We start from the raw sequence: 27,991 nt of genomic DNA, 5'->3' as shown, positions 1-27,991 counted from the left end.
AAAAAAACTGGCTTGAGTCAGAAGTTAAATCACGGAAAAGATATGTGTAGCTGCTTAATCTAGAGGAAGCCTTGCGAGGAGGATCTGAAAGAAAGAAGCAGAGCATTTGCTGAGACAGTTTATATAGGCTTTTGTTCTCGCTCTCAAAGGTGAGTGCTTTTTTCTCTCCATTACAAGTTCTCTTCATTAATAAATTCAGCTGTTTCTTTTTTAAATTACGAGTTCAAACTTTTCTACTCAACACAAAAAATTGAAAACTTGAACTTATTTTCTGCACCGTGTCATCAATTTTCTATTACTTGCCAGCCTCTCTATTGTCATTACCCAGCTTGGTGGCCACAGGGATCGGGTTCATCTTCTTGGTAATGTAACCCCAATCCCTTTACACTTACACAGAAACCGGAGTCTCGAGTCGCGTTTACTTATTTATCTGCTGTGTGTCACTCCTGCCTGTGGTCACTCTACAAATTGTGAGGATTAGTTAGGGCTAAATGTAAATGTGCGACGTGGGCAAGCCCCTAACATCTCCGTTACGCGCGGCGCTTACTAATTTTGGCGTGTGAGCCGAGGCTGTTATCGCCCCGTTAGTCAATCATAATGTGACCGTTGTACCGACAGTCAGATTTGGCTCTCATCACTGTGAATTATTAACGTTATGATAAGACTCCGGTAGTGAGACTCGAATGGCTTCGACCCGGTGTAGTTAATGAAGCGGAGGAGAAATAGCGACCTGGGCGATGACAGGTATGCTCACGGGGGAAGTGAGTCAGTCAGACCTAGTGCAAACAACACGACCAGGGTGGAGCTGGTCACCCACAAGGATCAATGGTTGCTCACGTCGGTTGCCATCGCAGAAGAAGACAGAAAAAAAGAGAGAGAGATCCGTTTGGTCTGAGATGGGAAGCATGCTCAAACTTTCTCGGTTTTCGCGTTCTCAGTTTGTCTTCTTTAGTGGAGTAGTGAGGGGTGGGTTAGATGGACATACTGGGTTAAAACTGGTTTGCACATGACAAGTCTCATCTAGTTTCAGCGCTCATTACCTCACATTACCTCACATTACCTCCCTCTCTTTTGCTAGGTCTGCTCAATATTCATGTTATTCCGTTAATTCAGGAGTTCATGTAGCTATAGTGTGTATAATTTTAAGGGAGCTTAATGGGCTGCATGTTATAATACACCGGTGACATAAAAAAAATAACTGTCATTATTAATTTATTTAATATTTATTGTTTAAAACTCGAATTCTTCTTCTTTTTTCTTTTGTGAGTGCTGGATGATTTTGTAACTTTAGGCTTCTAAAGATGTTTAAAACAGGAAAATCTAGCCCTTCTCTTATCTTACTGGTAATAATCCATGATGCTCACAAGCACATTAGCAGCTGCTGAACCACTCTGTGTGAAATGCAAAAAAGTGTCATTAAAAAAAAACCCTCATACCAACAATATGAACTGGGCTCCACTCAGGCTTTCATTCCACTTACTTTCATTATTATTTTGCACACAAACAGACAAATATAGAGCATTTATTCAAATGTATTCCTGGCTTTTAGTTTTGCTCTTTGCAGCTTTTTTAATTTTTACTCTCACCATCTCTTATCAAAGTTTGGTGGACACATGAGGTAAACTTTTAAAAAGTATATTCCTGTTCAAATGTCTGTATCAGATCTTGTTTTGTTTTTCAATCTCCATTTAATCATTACAGTTGCAAATGACAAATCACTAGAAAACGCATTGCTTGTGTTTGGCAACTACTGAGCTGCCATCAGTCTCTCTAATCACCATCTCCACACTCAGAGTTGGAATGTGTATGCACTAAGAGCTTGTACAAGAGCCACGATTGTCGTCATTACACGCTCCCTGCCCTCATCAGACAAACGCTACTGCCCTGCCACATGTTCCTTTCTACTCATTTTGTATTTTTGTGGCCCTGATGTCTCCGGTTCATACTGGAGCCTTCTTGGTTTCCTGCTAATCTTGTTACATTCATGAGAGATGCTAATGGATTGTGGCCTGTTGAGCATTTTGATATATGGCCTGTAAACAGCCTGCTCCTGAGCTGTTTGACTTGTGGAGGATGTTAGGAAGGTGTTAAGACAATTATAGTAACGTATTAAATAATAATGAGCAGCAGGCTGATGACAGATGCTAACTTGAATGTTGAAAAGAGTTGTGTGTGTGTGTCAGTGTGTGCTGGCATGGCAGGGAGACATGAAACAAAATCCAGGGTTTGGGTGCCTGCTCTCATTCACCCAGTAATTAGGTTAATGCAACAGACGTCCTAATTGGCATTGTCCTTCTTTAGATGAGTGTGTTTCTGCATATGTGTGTGTGCTTTTCCGTCTTTCTGCATGTCTATGTGTTCTCGTGTGGGCCAGAGTAGCTGAGTAGTGTGACCGGTGAGGCGTGACATCAGTGTCAGATGGGAGATTTACCAGCTTCTAAAGTTACCTCAGCGACATCACTCCAGGCACCAATGATTATTACCCATCCAGTGTCCACTGCTGCTTTGTGGTAGTTTCCAATACACACTGGAAATCCTGCAGCAAGGCCTCGCCCCCACGCTGCTGAGATACTTATCAATGCTGCTCAAGTATCTTCAGCTTTCATTCAGGGCTTTTGTTTTCTGCGAGCCATTGCCTTGGAATTCTACTTTGTTGAGACAAGAGAAAACTACATGGGAGTGATCTTAAAAGACTCCTGTGTTAGTCAAATTGCGCTTGGAAACATAATGTGTACATGCAACAGAAAATAACTGAAAATCTCTCTGATTAATCTGCATAGTAATTGTGTACTTCAGTCAAATTACTATGGTTATTTCTTTGTGCTGTTTTTTTTACAGGGTTTTTTTGTTGTTGTTAGTTGTTTATTTGTTAGAGGTACAGGGCTCTGACGTGGCCCCAGCTCTTTCTCTTTTTTTTTCTTTTTTCTTTTTTTACCACAATTACTTGTAATCCTTTGCAGCTGTGAGCAGTTCCTGCATTTTCTTGGTGCTTTGCATTTTAAATAAAAAGCATGCACCACCAGCTCATTTGAGAATATATATACATATATATAGATATATGTATATATATCATCTCTGCGTCACTTATGAAACCACAGACATTTTTGCAGCAGATATCTGTCACAGTGGGGAAAGCACCAGTGTTCCTAATAATGGCACGGCTATGTTGAAATGTCTCAGAAAACCCTGACAGCGTGACAGTAAGCCGGGACCCTGTAACTGCAGTGTCTAAATGTTATTTTTTATCATAATTAATTACAGTATTTTAAATAGTTGCTTTTATTATTGTGCCTGCTTTTAAAAACAGACTAATGGAATTAATTAGTTGCATGCTTAAAATAGATCAGTGGAGTTTTGTTTTTTTAGCTTTCTGTCATATTTCCAGTGTGTGCTGTGTTGATGTTGCTGTTTTTTATTTATTAGAGCTACCAGATTTGGCATCCAGTGAGATTGTAAATGGTTTGCTTTTGGTTTGCTCAGTGAGTGCAGGATGTGACGTTGGCATTCAGGTTATTTGTTAGTGTTTGGCTGACTAGTTGGGTGACATATTTCAGTGCATACTTGTGTCCCTACAATGCGCGGTAGTGTGTGCTGCTGCAGTCGGGCATTAGGCAGTAATCTGATCTCGCAGCCTCCTGTTCGCTTTTGGGGATCAGATGTCCACCGTCAGAGATCACAGCTCCCATTGTGTTTACCTTTAGAGACTCCCCATCTCTTCAGCCTCCCCTCACTCCCTCTCTTTTGCTCTGTTTACCTCCACCAGCATCCAGCCTGGGTCCCCTCATCGCTCCCCATTCCCCCTCTTCCCCTTCCGTGCTGACGTCAATTGTGTGTCTCACATTTCTCACATTTTTGACACTTACATAAACCAATTTGAATGCACTTTCAAAATCCACTTGAACAAGAATTTTCTAAATCTCTAAATATCAAACAAGGATTTGATATTTAGAAATCCTTGTAAAAATTGTTATTCATTAATTTTTTTGTTTTTCTTTGTTTAATTGTTTGTCCCTTGTCATGAACATGGCGTCTTGCGTGATGACAGAATGATGTGATGGAATGATATTGGTTTCATTTTTGTGTAGATTTCTGCTAAAAAAGTTCCTTTTATTTAACATTAAAACAGTTACGACTGAACACATAAACACTGTTTTTAAATTAAAAAAACTCACATCGTTGAACTTTTTGATTAAAAAAGCAAGGCAAACGCTCAGAGGATGATATCCAGGCTTTTAAGGAGCCTGACCTCAAGCAAGATGACAACAAGGCGGGGCTCTGAAGTTGTGGGAAAGGAAACATCAGCTCATCTACAGTGCACAGACCTTCACTGGTCTCAGCAGATTGAGGCAGCCTTCTTGCACGCTGTTTAACAGAAATCTCACATCATTCTTTTTCAACATCAGAGGAGAAAATTATCTCATTTGTTACTTCAATGGACTGCCCAGTCTTGAAGAATATGCCTCAACTTATTAAATTAGCTATAATAAGGACTCGGTGTATCCGGATCCAAGTCATGGATTAGTCCATTATTTATTTGTTGTAACAATGCTTCTTGGGAAATCCTATACCATTAAAGTCTGTTCATTTCCTCTTAAATGGTACCACATTTGTTGACATGGGTTGCGCCCATGAAAAAGTTGCCAAATCTTCTCTGCTAATGCCAAATAGCTTGTTCTGCTACTGACTCTTGTTTTGAACTGTTGGTACTCCAGTTCTGGCTATCAAGTGTCTAACTGTCTGTGATTATCAGTCCTTGCTATAGCGGTCAACTGGTGTCTACTCCAAGCACGCCATGTTTGACTGATCTGAATTAGGCTTGTTCTATAGGACAACTTCAAGTGGGTGTTGCACAAACCCAACTTGCAGTATCATTTGGACTGTTCTTCAGTGCCATCTCCAAACTGAAGGCCAAGCTCCATCTAACAAGGTATGTCAGAGACAGGCCGCGAAATAGACGTCCCAAGAAGGCTACTACATAAGAAGATCATTTCCTCACCCTATTAGCACTTAGGAACCAGAGGCAGCCTTTAACAGATTTGCAGTCAAGGTTTGCAGAACGGTATGGCCGAGGGGTCTCTACCCAAACAATCCAGAAAAGACAGCACACAGCCAGTCGCTGGTCTCATAGAACTGCCAGGAGGCCTGATATGACCATCCTTCACCACTGGTGCAGCACCCATTCTGATTGTTGCACCAATAGGGTAGAGGAGGTGTGATTTTGTGAGGCAGCATCTCCCTCACTGGATAAACAAGGATTGTCGTCGTTGGAGGCACTCGCAATACAAAGATATCAAGATGAGGTTTAGCAACTGACCTCTGTGCTCGAACATGACAATGCTCGCTCCCACAGAGCAGGGTTTATCAACGACTATCTGAAGAATTTGGGTGTGGAGAGGATGGAAGAACCTACCTGCAGCCCTGACCTCAACACCGTTAAACACTTGTGTGATCAGCTTGTGCTTGCTGTTTGGGCCATAGCGTCCAACACAACCACACTGGCTGACTTGTGACAATTGCTGGTTGAAGAATGAGATGTCATCCCAGACCAAGCTGGACCAAGTTTATGAGCAGCATGAGGAGGAGGTGCCAGGCTGTCGTGGCTGTGTATGGTTCTTCCGTATGCTACTAAGGCCCCTGTTTGTTAAATGAATAAATTGTTACATTTCCACATTACACATTGCTTTTCATGACCATGGGTCACTTAATCCCAGCTCAGGCTCCTCAGAAGCTGGTATCTCCTCTGAGCTCTCGCCTTCCCGCCCTAATGTCTCAACCTTGTCCACCTCGTCCGCTGACATCTGTAAGTCTGACTTCGCTTCTACAAGTATGAGTAAAGTCCTTCCTGCCTCACTTGGTCCTCTGCTTTCTGAATGGGACAAATGGTTAAAAATGGGAGTTAGTAAGTCTTGCTGTCCACTGCAAAGGACACTGAGTAAAAGGTTTGTTTTTAGGGGGTTAGAAAATACTGTACATTTCTGCAATCCTACTAATGTGAAGTTAAGAATCGGACATTGAAGAAACAATTAGATTTTTAGCAATATTATGATATTATCTGCAAAAAATACACGAATAAATGAATGATCACTTAAGTTCCCTTGTCCCTAGAAAATGTGGAAGCTGCAATCTCCACCACTTTGAAAAGAAAGCACATGTTATCTGTTTGTCAAACTATTACAAATGTGGTGTCAGAAGAAATCCCAGGATTTCCTCTTCACTTCTGTTCTTCCCACAGAGGACAAGAGGGTCTTAGGATTTTTTCTGTCTGGGCTTTGCCTTTTTAAAATCATCAGGTATTATAAATGACATGTTTGTCAATTTAAATACATCATAATATGCTTTATAATTTGGTTGTATAGAGTTAAAGGTCACATAGTTGTGCACAAGCCTTCCACAAACTCACAGCTGACATTACTCTTTTTCACAATCAGAACCAAACAAAGCATGAAATGTTCAATATGAAATAAGCGTCTCATCCACTCCATGCCCTGTTTAGTTTTTTGCATTATGATATTATTAAAGTTCACAGGAAAAGTATCTCATGGCACAATGTTTGAGAGTCTGAGAGTCTTCTAAGATATGTCCTTATCTGTCCTAAATTCTCATTTATGCTTTGTCCTTGTCTCACTCTCTTATACAGATATGGAGTCCGCCATTAAGACGTTGGTGACCACGTTTGTTAAATCTTCCAGGGGGAAGGAGAACCTAGACAGCAAATCCTTCCAGAAACTGGTGGAGAAAAACCTCAGTGGTGTCATGGAAGTAAGTGTTTTGTAGTTGTCCGTCATGGTGCCAGTATATTAGAACATGAATTTAAAAGCAGTTGTAATCTCTAATCTCTTTGATATTTGTTTTTTTGTTTTTAAACTCAGGATGCAGGCAACTCCTCTGCTGTTAAGGAGATGCAGAGGGGACTGGATGAAAACAGCGATGGAAAGGTCAGCTTTGAGGAATACCTTGCCCTGATAGGTTACTTGGCTAACTCCATGAGTCAGCGCAAGACTGAAAGCAATCCAGATTCATCGTAGATACTCTTGAAGTTGCAGTATTTGGAGAGGATCTGCATTCAGCCATTTTTTTTTCTTTTTGAGCTTATTAAATGTCTTTTTTTTTTTTTTCATTTCCAAACATTCCAGCCACCATGTATACATCAGATCATAATATTTTTTTCTGAGATAGTTAACCGGCTATACTAGATCTTAATGTCTGTCCAAATGAACCTTTATGTAGTAACACTGTCACTGAAGGATTCTGAGCTGGTCTTTTTTATACCAATCCTACATTTTATACCAATGTTTTCAAAATAAAAGCTTTATATTAAAATGTAATTGTTTTTTTGGTTTGTGGTTGCTGCTGTTGCACATTTGTCAGTCTTTTAAGATTTCACCTTTGAACCTCCCTTTCTCATATACATTTCCTTTCTTTCTACATATGCGGAAGTACTTTATAAGTGCAGTAGTTTCTCTGTCATGATTTGACACTAATTGAATCATGCCCGCTCCTTTCCACAGATACCAGCAGCACTTGCTAAATATAGCTGTGACATCCCTGACTAGTCAAACTCAGCACCCTTTAGATGTATCACTTATTGCAACCTGATCCTGATATACAGTCTACACTTCCTATTGTGCACCACCCTTCACTCAGCAACTCTATACATTCGGCGTATACGAATGTGCACACACACTCCGTGCTACCCCCCTTACTGGCACAGTATGATGCTCCAAAGACTAATTAATGAGAAGATGCTTTACCATCACTGCACTTTAAAACATGATCTCTTCATATGAAAAGCTTTAATGTTTAATTTTAAGCACAAGCCTGTCTATCATTCATTCAGAAACGCAATTACTTTCATGGTCTTTGGCTCTCGCTCTCACCATTATCCAGATGTCTCCAAGTCCGGTGGATGCCTCACACGAACTATTTAAAGTATGTTTCTGTTCCAGTTCTCTGTTCTTGCTTCTCGGTTTTCTTCACGTGGTTTGTGCAAGGGTGGTGTGCAGCTTTAAAGGTGTGTCTTGAACTATTTCAAGATTTTTTTCTGTTCCTGTTCAAATATGTCTTTATTTGTACTTTTTTTTTTTTTTTTGCATGTATGGTGTGTTTTGAAGCCAAAGGTGTGAATAGGCTTGTGAAAGTGCTCGTGTGTGTGTGTCCTCGCATTGTCATGTTCTCCTTTGTATGGGGATTCCTCTGCATGACTGCCAGGTGCGATGGCTCCATTCATCGGTGCTACTCTGATCCTTCGGATAATATAACAAGCATGAGCCCCCGCCGCACCCCCCTCATCCAGTGAACATCCTACCCCTACAATTAACCTAACAATGTTTTTGCTGCTTGAAACCGGGTGCTTTTGGAAAGCTATGGAGTTATTAATCTTTGCCTTGGTATAGCAGTATTTTAAGCACTTCCTGCAAGCCTTTCCTTTGTTTTGACATGAAGTACAAAGCGGTTGCACAACAGAGGAGCAGGGTAATCCACTATTGCAATAGCAACCTGTGACATGGTAAGCAATATGTCACTGTCACTGCACAACAGCCCATTGTGCTTGGAGCGCGCAGTTGGTCGAGTGAGTTTAGACAACGTATGAATATTTGGAAACAAATAGATCTTTTCTCCAGCACTTCTTCTCTTTTTAGTGAGTTTTCTTATTTCAGCACATTAGGGCAGGTTTGGCTTGTGGACTTATTGTGAATACCTCAATTTACCTTAAGTCTTTCTGTAGCTGCATCCGGCTCTTGTGTATGTCCAATTAGCGGATAGCAGGTGTCTCTGGCGTAAACAGAGAAGGTAGAGAGGAGAGGGGCAACAGGTGGAGGGGGTAGAGAAGGAGGAGGAAGGGGTAAGTGGGATGGGTGGAGTAAGGGATGTATTTAAGACGGTGTAGTCCTCATCCTCCTTAACAGTTGCTTTTACCTCCTCTCTTTGCACCTGAACAGCAGGCCAGCACTAATCTTCCACTCAGGTAAGAAACAGAGGGACAGATTTCAACTGTCTCCACATTTCTCTGTTGTCTTTTTTTCTAATTATGATTGCATACTGGTGCTGATGCTGCTAGTGCATGACTGTTAGTTCATCACTTGTCGAGTACCTTCGTGTAGAGCAATAAAGACAGGGAGAACTTTCAGTTGATTCACTGATAAGTTATAAAAATCAATTTCACTGGTTAACTAGACATCGGAAAGACATAGCGTGCCAAAAATGCATTTCTAGTCATTTTTACATCCTGCTGATTTGTTTTGGGAAATAAAATCTACGTGAAAACTACTATAAGCTGTGATTGACAATTAGGAAAAGTCTTCACAGTTCACAGGTGATACAGGTTCAAGAAAGGTAAGGACCTACACCTGTTTGTGGTGTTTTTTTTGCTATCCGGTAAAGCTAAAGTAAAAGCCAGATCAGGTTGCCACTGTGTGTCCCCGTTACATCTTCTCCAGTGGATGGGCTTTTTAACCAGCTTAGAGTTTCACTCTTATCAGCTGGCTCACATGTCCGGTTGCTGCTGACTATGTCCGGACTCCCAGACCTTGGCAGAGCAGGATCCTTTTATCTGTGGCAAAATCTTATCAGAGCCAGGGGCAGGACACGATGAAGAAACTGTTAAGCTAGATAAAGTTTCTGTCCAAATACTGTGTGCAAATCTCATCTTACTTGAATGCATATTTGCAAACACATTTAAGTGCAAAACAGAACGACAGACAGGCTTTTCTCACCTGATTTTTTTTCTGCATTAGACTTCCATGCTTCCCCCAATGCTTGACAGAGCACATGTACTGACATGAACTGTTCTTACTGTATCTTCAACCCACCCTTCTGTTCCTCTACAGAATGTCTTTGCCTAACTCCGAGAATGCTACCACCCTGGAGAATGCCATGCAGCTCATGATCCAGACCTTCCACAAGTACTCTGGAAATGAGGGGGACAAATATACACTGAGCAAGGTTGAGCTCAAAGAAATGCTTACCAAAGAGCTTGGCAGCTATCTGGGGGTAAGAAAGCACATGTTCATACTTAGGAAGAGAAGATGCAAATGTAGATTATGTGTACAGAAAAGACATTGCTTTTTTTTTGTATCTTGATACGTGCAGAATGCCCAGGATAAGGAAGCTGTGGAGAAGATTATGGGAGACCTGGATTCCAACAATGATGGGGAGGTAGATTTTACAGAGTTCATCATTTTGGTTGGAGCTCTCACTGTGGCCTGTAACGACTTCTTCCTGGAGTACAATGACAAGCAAGAGAAGAAGAAGTGAACACACCCATCGCCCAGAGTCTCCACTTAAAAATCCCACATGTTCCAGGGAGGAAGCACTTAAGGAGAGAGAGAAGGCCCGTTTGGGACATCCTGTCATGGACCTCAAGTTCACAAACACACAGACACACACACACAAACAAACCTCTAATAGAGAAATAAATGTTGTGTTTTGTCTTCAATGTCTCTTGAATTCATTCAAACTGTAATATTACTGCAAAGTGAACATCTTTAGTGTTTCAAGAGCTGTCATTCTTGAATATGTCTCTTTCTGCTCTTTTTGTGCATCTTGTCACATGTTTAAGTAAGGGATGCTCCCCTTCCCGGAAAAAAATAAATGTGACCTTTACTCAAACAAGTTGGCTATGCATTATTACAGAAGAGAACGAGAATGAACAAACAACGAGCACCAGGTGGCAGCAAGTGGTCCTCTGAATCCAGCGGTTTTGGTGCATTACTTCTAATTTGCATTGCCACATGGGTACAGCAGTTTGTGCCAGAGGTGGATGGATGCAGACCGGAGATACTATGTGGTATTTACGAAATACACATTCTAAGATGCTGTCTTTAAGTCTTGCTAAGCGTAAGATATGAGAGACAGTTATTCCTGCTGTGGTGTGAATTATTCAAACTGGTTCTCTGCACTAAAAATGTCAGGTTTATATGTGTAGATAAGAACTACCTACAGTCCTGTTTTCACAGTAGAATAATCAGAACCCAGAGTGACCTTGACAGGGCTTTAAACACATTATTGTTTAAAAGCCCTGCTTCCTAAGAGAAAAAAAGTACTGTGTGACCGAGTGTGTGTGCATTTTTGTTCATATAAAAAAGGAAGTTGCCAGCATCAGTGTTAGAAAGCCAGGAAATGTTTCCTTCTTTCATGTGAAAACATGTCACGCAGACATACTTTGATTAATCTGAACCTACAACCTTTATTGGACTGGTTAAGGTGTGCACAGGAGCAGATTTTAGAGTCAGGAAGGGGAAGGTGAAAGATGGGAGAGCATAATGAGAGAGGAAGTGAGAGAGAAAGGAAGGAGAGTGGAAAGGTCAAAAAGAGAAAGAGAAGAGAGTGGACAGCAGCACTTTCTCCGTGTGGAGACATGCAGCCTACAGTTTTCACAGGTCTCTGATAGGCTTTTCACACTTGTTCGGGATCTGCCCGGGAACCCCCGCGGGTAATCCCATCCGCCCTAGACACAGCAAGAGACGCCTTCCAGTCCAAAACTGAGTTGAGCTGCAGAGTTGGTCACACGACTGCATAAAGCCAGGAAACCTGTAGCAAATGACAGTGACTGGGGAGATGGCCTTTTTCCAGAGGTTTATTGTACCTTTCCATTGCACTAATAACAAGAGTCTTTTTTCTCTGCCTATCCTGCTTTTTTTTCCTCCTCGGCATTCATCCTTTCTGCTTGTGATGCTGCTTCATTGTTGCTCCTGTTGGCATTTCGCTCTTGTTTACTAAAAATTTAATTCCCCCCACCCCCACCCAACTGCATGTGTGCCTGAAAAGACCTTTTGCATCTTCTTTGTTGTCAGGGATCCTGTGAAGATTGTGGAAATCTGCCACAAAAGAATATGGCACTAATGACTGGAAGTTAGCTGTTGTTCTAAGTGGACTAAATGTCAGAAGTGAGCGCCCGTGGAAGACCAGATAAACAGAGCGGGACTGGAGAGAGGACAGCAGAGATTAATTGAAAGGGTGGAAGGGTGGGAGGGATACATACATGTGTTATGCTCCTCTGAACACTGCATCTCACAGATGTACATGTGTACATATGTTCTGGACATTACATACATGAACAAAATCCACTGCAGAATTATATATTCAGGAGAGGAGAGGAGAGGAGAGGAGAGGAGAGGAGAGGAGAGGAGAGGAGAGGAGAGGAGAGGAGAGGAGAGGAGAAAATGACGAGCAAATGAGGCTTTGTCCTGCTCTGATAACAGAAAATGAACAGTTGTGACATGACTTAATATCCATGATACACCTCCCATCAATACACCATGTTCCACCGCCCATCATATAGGAGCCCATATCCACACTCTTGGCTCAGCTTCCTCAATTTCTCAGGAGCTAGACTCGTCTCAGTGCAGCTGTGCACTCTGGCACAGCAGGCTGCGGCTGTTCTCTACTTACTGTGCACAACAGTCTGAGCAGAAAACCGTCCATGCATAATCTATTACTTCATCCCTTTGACTTTTATGTAATAATGCACCCTGGCTCTTTTCGAAGTACAACTGCCTTCTATATATTTTTCCTTCACAATCTGTTGCTTTTACACAAATTGTGTTAGTGTGCGCATCACAGGCTGTGTATTACAGTTTATATCACATTCTGGTTATATCTATACAATCATACAACACACCATAGTCTCTCCATTAGCGTCATATCCTTGCATGATCTAATGAACATAGAGAAATCTTAATAATATATACTCAATGCTATACTGTGGTAAGCAGCTATGCTATGATAAAATATACTGAATCAGTTTACTGACAGAGTGGATTTGTTAGGGGTTTTTTTTCGTGGGGGGGAGTATAAGAACGTTGATATAAACTTCCCTTTCCTCTCTGATACTGACATCAATCAACATAGTGAATATGTAATGTCTGTCGTAGCTGAAGGCAGGTATGTCACGTGTCAGTTAAGCAGTCAGTGTAATGCGGAAAGTGTTAACTAGCTGGCTTAAGGTTCAACAAGGAATAATTCGGAGAATCCTCACTCCCTGGCTGGCTGAAGAGGGAAGCAGGGAGAGACCTTTCCACCAGAAAGAGGTCACACCATTAAGCATCTGGACAAAAAAAACAACAACCAAAAACCTGCAGGTAAGAGTAAGATGGTGTTTTTCTTTATCTTCATAGGAGAAAAATTGTTTGTTGCAAAAACTGTTACTATAAAGGTAATGGATGTGATTGTTGTTTATTCCAGTTCCGGTTCCTGTACCATAGACACATTAAAACCCAGACCCACCCCCCGCCTCCGGCCCATGTCCTGCTGTGCTGATTGGTCGGGGAGCTGTCTGTCAGCGTGCTTGTGGCTCGGGAAAAATGGTCAACCTGGCATGTTGATGGTCTTGGCTGTGTAGTTCTGGAAGAGCGGCTGCAGGAACATGCCCATCGTGCCGAACACGCATACAAACACAAAGATCCACAGGAAGAGGCGGTCGATCACCATGGCAACATACTTCCAGTCCTCGCTCACCTGTGGTTGTGGAACAGGGTGAAGAGAAAGATTAAGGTGAGCAGAATCCCACTCTCAAGTCCAGGCATGCTCATTATCATTCGACCTACCCGTCTTCCTTTAACTAGACGCAACGTTAATGGAGGTGAAGTGTTAATGTGAATGGAGACTCGTTCAGCTACACAGCTCTGATGAGGTCTGACACGAGTCAAGGAGGAGGAGAAGGATGTAAGAGACTGGAGAGAGATGGAGGACGGAGAGAAACAGAGGGTGTTCTGAAACTGTGACCCCTGTGATGATAACTTAAAGAGAGAGGTGAATGAATGATGAGCCATGCACTGCGCTGGGAATGGGAGGATTTTAAAGGTGATGGGATGGTAACTATATCAGTGATAGACAGAATTACTGCGGTTTATTAATTCCCATGTCAGACGCACGCTCCAATAAGATGCGGTCAGGATAAGACATAAAAAATAACACCCTCACTCTGCTGACTCGCTTCTTCTATTCCAGCTCTTTACCAGTTGTACTCTTTCTCTATGCACACGTCATGCTGCCGCTGCTGCTATAATTACATGTCTGTGTCGAATATTCAGAGGGTTGCGATTGCATCACCAGATCTGTCTCCTTTGCTTCTGGCCTTTTGTACTAACCCCTGCATTTTAAATGGCAGTACTAAACAGCAGAGTCGCACAGCTCGGTCTTGACTATAACATGATATGGCACTGATCTGTGCTGCTCTGGATACTTTTTATGGCTGGTAACATATGCGCATAAAAGAAGATTATTTATGGCAGGATTTCACACGCACGGAGACATGATAATTTTTTTATGTTAATACACAGTTGAATCTGAGTAATAAATATGGAGGTATGTATTATCAGCCGATACTATTGCTGCTCATCTCACATTATCACAGGCTATATTAGCATGCATGGTGTCAGAGCTGTAAACTGCAGCACCACATCAAATACACTTTTTTAATGTCATTTGTTTTTGCTAAAATTGCTGTTTAAATTTACAGTATTACATTTTTTAAGCTAGTTGAATAGCACTAAGTTAAAAGCTGCTGCTCAACAAATAAAGTAGACAAGAAGCACCAAAGCATTAATTTGGAGCTGTGTTTCTTTTCATAAGGAGACAGTGAGCAAATACTAGATAATTTAAGCCCCATCCCCCCAAAATAACCCAATGACCAATTTTACAATACAATATAATTTTACAATATAAGGTAAAATATTTTTCTTTCACTGCTAAAAGGCTCTATCAGTCAAAGAAAGTGTCTGATTAAAGTGCTAAGGTCCGCACAAACAGTAAAATCGCAGTCTTTAAAAGCAGGGCAGCTACAGTGGGATAAAAGCTATCTCTGAGTCTGTGATTACACAAAAAAAGACAGATTTACTGAGAGGAATAAATTAGTGTAGTGTTGCAATCACAGAAAACAGCACAGGTGTGAGTGGACCGTTATCAGGTAATCAAAACTAACTGTCTAAACTATCTAAAAATAACATTTTTCCAGTTTTATAAGCAAAGAGAAAGCTTTTTGACATCAATAATGCCCAGGACGGTCTATGAGGAGGAGGGCAAATTCACAGCTCAAAACAGAGTAGAAATGATTAGTCAGTGAATAATCTACAAACATTGTACAGCAAGGCTCAAGTTGACTGCAGGATTTATGCAGAGAAGAGCTGCTTTATTACAAAATGGGTCAGTGTGCAAACCTGAAACCTGTGTATGACAGATTTCAGGTTTGCACAGGTTTGTTAGCGATTTAGCGGACTTCTTCCACAGCTTCCTCAAAGAAAACACAACATTGTCTCTTGTCCTGACCGATGCACATTTTAAGTTATTGTTACTGTGTCATGTGTGTAAATGCACATTACTCTTGCTTTTTCTATGTGACATATAAGCCTACAAGTGTTTATTAAAGTCAAAGGAAAGACTGACTCAGCGGCAGCTGTGGGCAATCAGGTTGTTAAAAAAATAGGCTCAGATATTAAAAACGGGATTGGTTGGATTAGATACTCATTTGCAAAAGTATTGATCCCATCAGGGCAGTCTTTGCCTCCTCCAGATGGCACACAACTTTACACAGCTAGCATACAACCCCTCACCTCACTAGCAGCTGAATTGATTTTCATAAATCTGAACAACACTTTATGAAAAACGTGAAGTTGGTAAAGCTCCTGCTTCAACAACACTTAAGTGTTAAACAATTATTACAAAAGTCAACTTGGCCAGTGAACACATGAATGTTAGCTCTTTAACTACTAGCAAATATTGGATAGCTACATTAGCCATGAGTTAAGTTATCATTTAAAGAAATAATAATAACTCAGTTGGTAGCTAACAGCTATGGCTGATAAGAATATGAATAATTTAAAAGTATAACAGAATTGTTCTTTTTCTTAAAGGCAGACATTGAAGCAAAGACAAATCTACCAGCAGTGGCACCCACCTTAACAGCTCAATTATATTTTCATTATGTTATATTTAAATTTTATTTTTGATATATAAATACAATTAAAATATGGTGCCAGGTGTGTTTTGCTCAGTTATGTTACTGTAAAGTACCTATGTTGGGCAAAACATTGTTGTCATTGGCATTATTATTTTTATTCTTTAAGATTTTTATTTTAAAAATGCCTCTAATTTTTATTCTTTTTTCCCCTCTGTGGAATCAAAGAGTTTAGTGGGCAAAAAACATGTTTCTTCAAAATCCTGAACAGCAGTTTGTAAAATTCTGATATTTTTCTAATATGAGGGAAATCTGAGTCCCATGAATAGCTTGGCAGACATGTCTGTTTATTCTATAATAGAGCCGATGCTAAAGAGAGTTTAAAATAAATTCATTAATTCACATTATTTTTTATGTTGCACAACTCTGTGTGCACAGTGCTGAGAGGCTCTTGTGTCCTCTGCAGTTCTCATTGTGGCCCAAATTCTCTAAAATACTGCAAATTACATCTTAAAGTAAAGACATATTTCCTGTAACACAAACATAGCCTTTATGCATTCTGCATTACTGAAATACTGAAATTCCAGAAATATGTTTAGTTCAATTTTCCACTCTGAGTAATTTTCCCATAAATTTATATAGAATAAGAGCTCCTCAAAAACTGTTGTCCACACATTTCAGCAGCAAAGAGAAGATTTTTGATCCCAAAAGAGGCGTTTGCAGTGATGCAGACAGTTAGCTAATCTGGTCCCAACTTATTTAATCTGTTGTCAACATAAAAATCTATTTTGAGCAGCTGTCAAATGTTATTTTTGCAGTTACTATGATAATGAAGTTTATTAACCAGCTATAAAACATAAACAAATGTAGTGCAACACTATCAGCTCCAGGCTCTGATATGAAGCAACAGATAATACTCACACTCTGATCATCATCCTCGCTCTTCATGTGATTTGCGATGAAGCGTACTCCTTCCACAGCTTCTTCAAAGCCTGGACAGGCTTGAGCCAGCAGGGCCTGGGTCAAAGCAGGACCTGCAGCTGCTTGCTTCCCTCTTGGAAGGTTTCCAGAGCCCCCTTCTCGACCTTCTCTGACTCTGTTTAGACCATCGATGGATCCCCCTCCTGCACCTCCCAGATCCCCTCCAAACTGTTTAACAGACGCGCGGTTCACATAGCACGTACAAGGGTCACTGTCCTCCGTACCAAACACTGTGGAGGTCCCCCCTCCATTCCCACCAGCATTTCCCAGCCCAAGCCCCACCATCAAGGCCCCTGCCTCTCCACTTCGACCACCCTCGCTCTGCTCCTGCGCCCTCCTCCTTTGACGCAGCCGCTGACGCTCGCAGCTGTTTCTCGGCTGGCGCATGAAGAGCAGGGCAGGAAGCTTGTTGAGGAACACTAGTTTAACCCAAGGGGGCATGGTGTGTGTGGTGGGAGAACGATGGTGCACATTCAGGACACATACACTGGTGACGATAGAGAAAGTGACCAGAACCATGGTGAACATCAGATACTTTCCGACCAGAGGAACATCCAGTGAAGTTGGTGGGACGATCTTGGAGATTAGCAGCAGGAACACAGTGAGAGCCAGCAGCACTGAGATGCAGAGTGTCATCTTCTCGCCACAGTCAGAGGGCAGGTAGAAGACCAGGATCGCCAGCGAGGTGATGAGCACACACGGGATGATGAGGTTGATAGTATAAAAAAGAGGCTTCCTGCGAATGATGAAGTCATATGTGATGTCCACGTAAGTAGGGTCAGCTGGGTTTTCATTTCGTCTGCCCGGCAGGGCGATGATGTCCCACTCTCCACTGGGGGTGAAGTCATCCATGCTGGCTACATCAGCGCGAAGCACCAGATCGATTTCAGTGCGGTCGTAGGTCCAGGAGCGGAAGCGCAGCGTGCAGTTCTGCTGGTCAAAGGGAAAGTGCTTGACCTCAATCTTACAGGCTGATTTATAGATTGCCGGGGGCAACCAAAAGATGCTGCCATCGTAAGACACCACTGCATTAGAGTAGAACGACACCTCGTACACCCCATCAGCACTAAGAGACAAGGTCAGAGAGGATAAAGACAAAAACAGGAGTCAGACATAAATCCAGATGCTGGTGTGATGATTTAAATAATAAAAGAGTATCATGAGGAGCCATGTTTCTTCCAGGCCTCTTGAATAGGGTAATGTGGTAGTGCTTTATCTTATTATGCAGCAACTTCATTAGACCTCAACGACACACTAACGAATCTTGAAGTTATGGGTGTGACTTTTTGAGGTTTCTCTGGTTAGCAGAGTCACAGACTCCTTCTTATATTAACACACAGAAGAAGGATAAGGAACCAAATGAATGTGAAGTCCAGGCAGAAGACATAATTTTTAAGGTAATCTAGGCTCGATTAAACAGCACATGTAAGCTACCAGCTGTGAGCTGTATGAATTTCATGTCATCTTACGATAATGGCAGAAACATACATGCAGCAAGAATATTTTTAACATACAAAAGAGGAACCTGCACGAACACATAGCTGCACATTTTCAGTGCACTACGACATGCTTCATCTTTTCTCCAAATGAAATAATAATATAACAAGTGGTGTGGTAGTGGCATAAGCTGAGTTAATCCTCCAGTTTAAAGGACTGACAGTTGGACTCATCGGAGTCATGGAGGATAACACCCCAACCTGGGGTACACGGGATTAACGGGATCACTTTTCCAGAGTTAGTTGGGTCAGGGATCTTATAATCTTTAGTCAAGTAAGGCCTGAAGCAGGGAAAGAGGAGAAGGCCAGACAGATCGCTGTGCTCTGATGAGCTGATTTACATACTGTATGCTGACACTCAGTTTCCATTACATTAAGACCAGTGGTCCGCAACATCCCCATTCTCTCTCAGACATGCAGGAGAATTCTAATTAACAAAACATGCGGATGAAGTTTACACGTTAATCATTTTGTGTAATACATTACAGCGAAGCTTATTTGGGATGTTATCATTTATGTACTATGTATGTGATAGTACACTCATTTGCACATGAGTGATTCCTACCGCTCATCTTGCCAACTTGTTAAATGTTGTAAATTTGTATTTAGTTACCACAAACCACAAATTAATCAACACATAAAAATGTATGATGTTGGCACAGGAGTACTGGATGGTTTCTGGAATGCAGCTGATGGGATATGAACTATGCACTGATGGTAGGGACAGGAATAAGGCTGAAAGTCATTAAATTCCCAGCAGAAAAGTTTTGGTCTGGAGGTGCATAATAGGCTAAGTCAACCATGCACACCCTGAAGACTTTTCATAAGGTAATCTGTTCTCAATAGCAGAATTAAAAGTGATGGCTGCATATTTGTATGACAGTGTAGAAGTAATTTCAAATCCTTCCATTGGTCCTAGATAGAAGTGCCACATTAAAAGAGAGGCAATGGTAATTATCTAGACTCTCAGCGAGCACATCAAATAAGCTTCATATATTTTACAAGTGGAAAAGACAAGACGACAGAAGTTTGCATTCTTGTGGAACTGTGTGCACCGACTCATCACTGCATTTGCCGATGTATGCAGTGCAGGTGACTTTTTCTGTACTTTCATGGTGCAGTGTATGCACTATCAGTTTGTATCTTGTGAAGGCTTTACAAAGTGAGGACAGGTGGACGAGAGAGTGACTCACTTGTTGTAAAGCACCACGTCAGGCAGCCAGATGTGTTTGGAGGGCAGCCTGACCTTCAGCATTCCATCAAACTCCTCGGGGACCCAAGTCAGACGATAGTCCTGCCACTCCTAAAGGCCAATAAAAACACAACGCTTAGTCACTCATCTGCCAACCACACAGCAGGAAATGACATCTTGAGAGAAGCAGAGAGGAGAAGGTTTGTCCGTTTGTCTTTTTGTGTTCGTCACTCAGTCACTGGTCAACATGACATGTTGCAATAAAGATAAGCCTAAGGTACAGTATGTGCTATCTGCCCAACCTGCACCTTCATCACACTTCTACCATTAGCCAGAGTAACACTCGTGTCTGTCCTGACCCTGAATGGTCTTTAAAACACACCCGGCCGCAAACCACTCAGCATGATTATAATGCAGCAGCTGTTCCCAGGTATGTGTGTGTGGGTGCATGTGAATGCATCAGCAGACATCTGAGTCCTCTGTGCAACTTTGTGTAAAAGACAAACATTATCTTGTTTTCCATGTTGTGGATCAGACTTTGACATTGCCACACTGAAGCCTCTGTGACCCGTTACCGCAGTTCTGTGTGTGGTATAACCAGGTTGGAGCTGTATTGCTCATGCTAGACTGTCCTCTGTAACTGTGATGCATTGTGGTCATTACAGTTTGTCTCGGCTCACGACAGCTGTCCTTGGCACTCCTAGTGATTGGAGTGATTCTATGCTCCGTTACACGTCATAAATCTTAATCTGGCCCATGTGTGTGTCTGTCTATGTGCCAGTGTGTGACAACATACTGGCACACACACACACACACACACACACACACACACACACACACACACACACACACACATATATATATATATATATATATATATATATATATATATATATATATAGCCCTCTCACTCCCTGACGGTGTGGTATGCATGTGTTCCTTAAGCACCGGAGACCTGGGAGTTGTTGTGTGCAGTATTTAGCTGTTCCTAGGACTGCGCTCTTCTGGACAGAGACCTCTGATGTTGTGCCTGGAATTTGTTGGAGCCAGTCTTGCAGTTTCTGGCTTGAAGTTCCTAATCCTTCTATTAAAACTGGGACCACTTTGGCCTTTACCTTCCACATCTGCTCCAGTTGTTCCTCCAGCCCTTGGCACTTCTCTATTCTCTGGCTCCTTCTTTCTGATGTTGCTGTCCGGTGGGAACACCACACCTATCACAACTGTGGTCTTCTGCTCCATGTCAACCAGCACTACGTCTAGTTGGTTAGCCAGCAGCTGCTTGTCTGACTGGAACTTGAAATCCCTAAGGACCTTAGCCTGTTGGTTTTTTGGGTTTTTTTTACCCACCTTTGGTGGTGTCTCCCATTGGGACTTGGGAAACAGATGTTCCTACACACTATCCCAGCCACTTGTTTGTGTCTTTCAGTGTATGCTGTCCCATATATTCCATGTCCACATGCCCACTTCTCATCAATATGTCCTCGTCCTTCAACACCTGACGTATGGCTTTAGCTATCTGCCTTGCATGCCCTGACCAGGTATTCAAAACTTGACCTTTTGTTCAGAATATATACACCATCAACAATGGCCACATTATACAGTTTTCTAAACAGAAGAATTTCATTGAGTATACAAAATCATCCTAGCGTGGCTGAGTCTTTCTGAAGGAAAGATGGGAAGGGGTTCACAACTCCTAGTAAGACTATGTGGCCAAAGAGTTTTACAATATAAAATATTTTTGTGCAGAATTGGAAATAATTTGTGGAATTCATCGTCTACAGCAGATCAAATCAATGAACGATTCAGAGAATCTGAGGGAAATCTCTATACTCAGGGGACAAGGACAAAAAACAGTATTATGTAATATTCACTGCACTGACTCCACTGCAGACATATTTAAAAAAGATCCAGAAACAAAGATGGCTTCTCTGGACAAGAGCTCACTAAAGATAAGAAGAGTAAGACTAAAGAAAAATATCCTGTGATCTTAAAAAAAAAACTTTTGGGAAATGAATGTGCATCCTTAGAGCTATAGAAATAGATTACAGTCCTGCTGCTTATCAGCTCATCACAGTTACAATTTTGTAGAGAAACAAAGAGTTTAAATCCTTGGATTTTTTTTATTATTTATTTACATCCCATCTTTGCTGGGGTTTTTTTTTGTTGTTGGTTTTTTTTTTCAAAGTTTTTAGGTTTGTGAATCTCAGCTTAAGCCAGTCTTTGGTCATTTGTCTGAATATCTAGAATATGTTTATGTTGTTGAATAAATTATTAAGTATTAAGCCCAAATATCTATATACCTCAGCTATAAGAGGTCACGTATGACTTTACAGAACATCATCAAAAATCACAACATTAGCGCAGAAACATGAGTTCAGCTTCAGAAATGTCTTTCTGTACATTTCTCACTCTCTGGTAAATTCCCATCTCTTATTTTTCTTCTTCTGGATTTTGTTTGAGGACGAGCATGACTCTCTTTTTTGATGTCTCTCTTCACCAGTCCTGTCGACTTTTGTCTGAACTGAAGCTCTACATGATTGCTGGCAGGGTCATACTCAGCTATCCAGAAACAGCAACAACACGGAAAAGAAAAATGCATCTTTCCACCCCAGTAACTGCATCCGTAACTCGTGAATCGTGTACTATTGGTGTGATAACACTTCAGGAATTTGATTATCCAATGAAATTCATCACGTACAGTAGTATATTTTAGAGAGAGGAACCTTCAATGTGTGTGTGTGTTTGTGTTTATCTAAGTCACATTTATGACTACCGTCCAAGTCCCTCGCGGTTTGTGATTCACGTCCACTGACCTAGCTGCGACACTGTGAAATCTAAGAAAAAAACACACCTAAAAATAAATATTTACTCATTGTTTTCTCTGCATTTCACTAAGCTTTCTGCCTTCTCTTTTTCCATGTAGCAGAATGTTGGGTACGCAGTGATTAGATCAGATGGGGAGTCAAAAGTCTCACCTGTGTTAGCCAGACATTGGTGGTCATCACCTGCTCTCGTTCATGCTGCAATGGAACACATTCACATTAAAAGCTGTAGTTTTATTGCATGAAATTATTCAGAAGCGGCTCATTGTTATTTGTATGTAAAAGCCTCAGTGAGGATGAGGTGTCCTGATTTGTAGTATGTTTAAACAGGGTCAAGCTTCAGAAAACATCCTTCAAACTCCATGTCCCAGTTTTGTAATAGGGGGAAATAAATGTTGTTTTCAAGCTGAGGCCAAAGATAACCCTAATGATGTCTTCAAGATTAATTTCTCTTTAGAGAGCTCCTCCCGCGCCACAGAAGGAATCCTGTAACTGCTTTTATATATGCTGGCTAGAACTCATCACCATAAATCATCTTTATGTGCAACATCGGCCGTGCAGCCATTAAATTTACAACAAAAAAATAAAAAAAAACAAATAAACCTGAGCAGAGAATTTCAGCCTCGAGACAAAAGCAACGTTACCCTTTGTCTGAGGCTTGTTTGCAGTCGTGGAGAGTAACAAGTACAAGTAAACAATGCCACAATATTAAAATACTGCTCAGTGTCGCTGGTTTGTCTGTGATTATGTTTAATTTGAGTTTTAAATCAAGATTCTGGCGTTTAGGTTACCAGGAGGAAAAACAGAAATCTAAATGAATCACCATTTGTGTTTATGTTGTTTGTTCTATTATCCAAATTAAATTCTAAAAATCACATTAAATCATGCACACAGATTCAATCCCAGACGTGTCCATACTCACAACACTAATGAGTTGGGCCAAAGACACCATCAGCTGCACAGTAACCAGCTCAGAGCCGTTAGTCGCAGGACGGATCAGTTTGTTATAATGCGCTGGGTTTAGGAGATGCTCCACCAACCGCTCCTCTGTGTCTGCCCCAAGGCCGCCTGTAATGAAAGCGCATCATCACCATCATCGTGTGGCTCTATCAGGAAGCACCAAAGTTGCAGGCATCAGTGTCTCACTTGGCCTTATTTAAAAGGTGTTTTATCAAATTGGATTTGCAATACAAACATACTGGAGCTTGAAGTCTGTGGTGCCACTGTTTCTCGTAGGCGCTTCTGTTGAGAGCCGCGCGGCCTGAGCCGTGACATTGCTCATCACCGGCGGCTGGAGGACGTCAGCACACCTCAATGCATAGATCTTACGAGATCTGACATCACGAGAATGAGTCAACCACTCTGTATGTCTCTATCGCTCTCCTTCCTGTCTCTATCACACACTTCGTCCCGCTGCTCTGTCTCTATGTATTCTCCTCTGCCCTGCTGCACTTCTCCCCAACTGCCACTCTTTTGTAGCTCTGGGTTATTTTCACTCAGTCTCTCGCGCCCTTTCCCCTGTCTCTTCCCCCTCCCATCCCTCCATCTGTAGCAGACTGTAGTCTTATCTGTGTGAGTGGTTGAATTTAGGCAGAGCTGTCACAACACCACACACAGGAGGGGAGGGTTTTCCGGGGTTTTTTTTCACTGAGAGAGTGATGCACTGAGAAAAACAACTGTTCTGCACCTCCTGCTTCCTTCCTCATTCCCTCCTGCTTTTCACTCCCTGTCTCTCTGGCATCTGCTCATCCCTGCGCTGCGTCTTTTCACCCTCACGCTCCACCCCTGAAGATAAACACAGGCTGCTAACTGTACCGATGTTGTCATACTCTCTTTTAAAGGCCGTTAACATTGCAGGAAAACAAACGCGTGAAAGCTGATGTAGGTAAAATTATTTCTTTTTAATGAACACAATGATATTAAAAAGTATACAAAGAGCTTAGACTCTCAATTTCTCCATGAATCGGCACAAAAATAAATCAAATTTGAATTAATTAACAACTGTTAGAGTTCAGTTGGTACAGCTTAAAAGATTTCAGTCTTTTTGTTTTAAAAAATTGTACTTTAGCGCAGATAGAGATAAACATTTTCCCAGACAGGATACTGTTTATTACCCATAGCAAGAATCAGCGAAAATAAAAGAACTGTTTTATACAGGGCTATGGAGGAATGAAAGTCACTGCCAATAGAGATAACATAAAAATACCACAAAAACTGTATTTAGAAAACTTTAAAACAATATTTATTTGGTCTGATTTTGATGCTTGCAATGCAACATGAGAGCTCAAAAGGTAAATTAAAATACAGAAATGGAAAGAAGACGTACCAAACTTCTTCTGAATGTTTCCGAGCTCCTCTGTGACACTCTGTCCTCCTCCTCTATTTATCCCCTGCCGCCACCCTCCCCTCCCATTTTGCCCTGTAGCGCTGCTGTGTTCACTGAACAGGAATGATAGCCTCTATCTCTGGATCAATAAGGACTCTATTCATACCCTGTGACCTCTCAATGCAATCCCTCGCTCCCACATCCCCTATTTTTTAATCTTCTGCTCTTTCTCTGTCATCACATTTTCCTTAACACTTTTACCATCTTTTTCATCATCCCAGTCAGCCCGTTTCTTCTCCCATCCTGTTTGTTATCTCCATCTCTCTGTCGCTGACAGCTAGTGTACATTTATTGCCATTTCCTTCACTAAATCAGCATCATCAATACAAGTCCTGTCAGCATGAGTGTTGTACTTTATTGTGCACAAGTGCTGGCTTTTTTTTCTATGTGTGCATGTGTGCCATTTTGTGGACACACATTCAGCAGGGAAATAAGCATTGCTGTCTGTGTCAGAACCATATGAGTAACGTATATTATTCCCGGAAGCACAAGGCAATAACACTGTTGGATGAGACAGGAAGCCAGACTGGCAGAGGAACAAAAAGAAGAGCACGGTTCATTCAACCATGCTCATAGGTGTAAATGAAAGATTTCTGCTTACTATAAAAGTACTATGTAGTAAAATAGACAAAATGTAATTAATTATCTTAAAGCATCTTTGCACTTAAAAATGCAAAAGTCTTAACTCCCTCATTTCTTTGTATTTTGCTTCAGTAGAGCCAGACTTTCTCGTAATTTTTAAAGCACTCATGAGCAAAAGTCCTCCAGGCTTTCTGAAGATCTTTCAAAGTTTCTCTTTTTTATTCATTTAACCTCTTAAGCCCCAACGCCCCCTGATACGGGGGCAAAAAGCAGGAGATCAGGTAGGCTTGGGGCTTAAGAGGTTAAGTCCAGTCCTTATACCTGAGCATTTTTAGAAGATGTTTTTTTACATTTATTAAGCCACTTAACACTGACCTAAAATGATCATCACTATGTGCAGAGGAGCTTTGAAGGTCTTTCAAGAAGCCTGGAGAACTTTTCCTGAAGATTGGCTAAGAGACTTCAGGCTGTGTTTAAGAATAAAGGTATTCATACCAAATATTGATTTGTACAAACTCTGTTTTTGCCTCATGTACTTAATTTAGATAGATAGATACCACAAAACTTTCAGCACGCCATGTTTTACCACTTCTTCATGAACTAGAGCATATACTACAGAAATAGCTTAAAATAACTAAACAAAAATGAGCATGGGCTCAGGATACACCAATATTTTATGGCACTGCAACTAATCAGGCAGAAAGATTCATTTTTTCTTATCTCGTTTTTTTTTTTTTTAAATGTAAAACTACGCACACACTCGAGCCTGCTCACTGTGCAAACACATTAACTCGGCCGCTCATCTTCAACACTCAAATAATGCTACTAACCACCAGTGTTGGGACTAACGCGTTATTAAGTAACGCGTTACAGTAACTACGTTATTTTTGTGGTAACGAGCACGGTAACTAGTTATTATGCCAAAATCAGGAACGCGTTAGTCGTTACTGGGATTTAGATAGGGTCGTTACTCGTTACTTCGTGTGGTGGCTATCGCGGAGCTTCGACAGATTCAGTAACATTAGCAAGTGGTGGAGGCAGCAGGTGGATGAGAGAAAGGGGACGCAGAAGGAAAAGAGACCCGAGGCGGCCGCCGGTCCAAGTGTGAACTGAACTTCAGGTAAGAAGTTATGACCTGCAGTCTATCTGGGTCAGATATAAACCAAGTTTAGGTGGAGTTTATTTTCGTTATTCTGACTTTTTCCGTACTGCGTACTAGCTAGCATGACGGAGTTTCTATACAGCTGGGTGGGTGCTATGAAGTTAATCATGTTGAACTTTATTTTGTTCATAAGTTATTAGAGTTGCCAACCGTCCCGTCTGGTATTAAGAGAAAATATTAAGCGTTTTGAGGTGAAAAGGAACAGTTTGTCCCGTAATTCAGCTACAATGAAAAAGACACAAAGCTTGAGTTATTCTGTCTTTGCTGCACAGCTGCCTCTTCTTCTTTCATTCTCCCCCTCCCTCTCCTCTTTCTACTTCAATCATGAAAACTGATCAGTGATCAGCTGATCGGCTTTTCTCTCTTGTTTGTTTATCGGTCACTTTGCGCCAGAGAGAGGAAACCAGCCGATGTCGCGTTAAACAACAGCAGCACGTTTAAGCTTGATCAGGTGTTGTTATAATTTATTTAATATTAATTTCTACTATCAGCTGATGTTTGCTGGAGCCACAGCTGCAAAAAAGCTGCTGGTCATGATATCGGTTTGGTTATCTGGTGAGAGGGAAACATGAAGATGAAACCAGGAGATGTCCTTACTGAATCATCAGAGCTGAACAGGTGATGGAGAAACAGGTTTACCTTTTAGGTGACATGAACGAGTTGAAGGGAAGTTATGAACTGTTTCTGAGAGACAAATAACACCAGGATCCTTTTTTTATGTAGCTGACAGCTGGTAACTGTGCAGGGGCGGATCTAGCAAAGTTTTTGCCAGGGGGGCCAGGTAGGGCATTAACAGGGATAGGTGGGCACAAGGAAATACTTTTCTTTCTTATTCTCATTTAAAATATCTAGCTTTTAAAAAATAATTATCTGAATCTTACAACAAACGATTGATAGATTGATGCATATATACCATCAAGACAGTGTACATCACTGTCACAACAGCGTTTGTTTTCATTCAAAGGCTTTATGAGTTTTCCTATAATGGCGGGCCAGTCTCTAGTCAAAATGCCCGGGCCAATTTTCTGTCCCAGTCCAGCCCTCTATGCAGCTCATCTGCAGTCTGGTGTTGCTTACATCTTCCTATTCAGAAGGCAGAATTTCCGAGTTCTGAGTACAATCAAAGCACCACGACTGCAGTTTTTGTGTTGGATGTAAAAGGCGCACATGACACTGTGACGTAGGCTAGAATCATGGCAGCAGTCAATGACGGTCCAGGCGTGGGATTTCTCTCGTGGAAATATGCACATTATCTTTTCCTTTCTATTGGTAGGTGGCACAGTGCACTTGTGGCAAGTAAGCAAGCTAGAAGACTGGCAAAGTTATGGAAGCAACACATTAACAAGAGAATTCTGAGTAAAACCAAAGTTACTTTCCCTAGTAACTAGTTACTTTGAAAGTAACGAGTAACTTGAAGTAACTGAGTTACTTTTGATAGAAGTAACTAGTAATGTAACTTAGTTACTATTTTAAAGTAA

The 27,991-nt window shown here is 41.4% G+C and overlaps 3 protein-coding genes across 5 annotated transcripts in view; 2 read left to right on the top strand and 1 right to left on the bottom strand.

Annotated features, from left to right (window-relative positions):
* The first annotated feature begins 7 nt into the window (after nt 1–7).
* LOC146508291 (protein S100-A16) lies at nt 8–7,325 on the top strand. Of its 2 annotated transcripts, XM_085176120.1 has the most exons (4): nt 73–149; nt 307–362; nt 6,638–6,759; nt 6,870–7,325. In XM_085176120.1, exons 3-4 carry the CDS (start codon nt 6,640–6,642, stop codon nt 7,023–7,025), a joined length of 276 nt encoding a protein of 91 aa, XP_085032246.1. In that variant the 5' UTR covers nt 73–149; nt 307–362; nt 6,638–6,639; the 3' UTR covers nt 7,026–7,325. The 2 variants fall into 2 exon arrangements, with proteins under 2 accessions (XP_085032244.1, XP_085032246.1); XM_085176118.1 differs by lacking the exon at nt 307–362 and having other exon boundaries at nt 8–149.
* The window catches only part of chrnb2 (cholinergic receptor, nicotinic, beta 2), a 28,051-nt gene continuing 6,684 nt past the window's right edge, over nt 6,625–27,991 (bottom strand). The window contains exons 1-6 of one of the 2 annotated variants that reach the window (XM_085176109.1): nt 23,583–27,514; nt 23,306–23,451; nt 22,537–22,581; nt 19,563–19,672; nt 16,814–17,939; nt 6,625–13,455 (exon numbers count right to left, since the gene is read on the bottom strand). In XM_085176109.1, coding sequence (XP_085032235.1) covers nt 13,306–13,455; nt 16,814–17,939; nt 19,563–19,672; nt 22,537–22,581; nt 23,306–23,451; nt 23,583–23,658 — 1,653 coding nt within the window. In that variant the 5' untranslated portion in view covers nt 23,659–27,514 and the 3' untranslated portion in view covers nt 6,625–13,305. Of the gene's footprint in view, nt 13,456–16,813; nt 17,940–19,562; nt 19,673–22,536; nt 22,582–23,305; nt 23,452–23,582; nt 27,515–27,991 lie in introns of those variants that run through there. The other variant, XM_085176110.1, reaches the window with a different exon arrangement.
* On the top strand, nt 9,829–10,254 carry s100t (S100 calcium binding protein T). The gene is made up of 2 exons (XM_085176117.1): nt 9,829–9,990; nt 10,090–10,254. The coding sequence occupies exons 1-2, from the start codon at nt 9,829–9,831 to the stop codon at nt 10,252–10,254; spliced, it is 327 nt and encodes a 108-aa protein (XP_085032243.1).

The sequence above is a fragment of the Neolamprologus multifasciatus genome, chromosome 11, assembly GCF_963576455.1.
Source record: "Neolamprologus multifasciatus chromosome 11, fNeoMul1.2, whole genome shotgun sequence".
Classification (NCBI taxonomy): domain Eukaryota; kingdom Metazoa; phylum Chordata; class Actinopteri; order Cichliformes; family Cichlidae; genus Neolamprologus; species Neolamprologus multifasciatus.
Note: the sequence above shows the minus strand (reverse complement) of the source record. Positions and strands in the feature narration are given on the sequence as shown.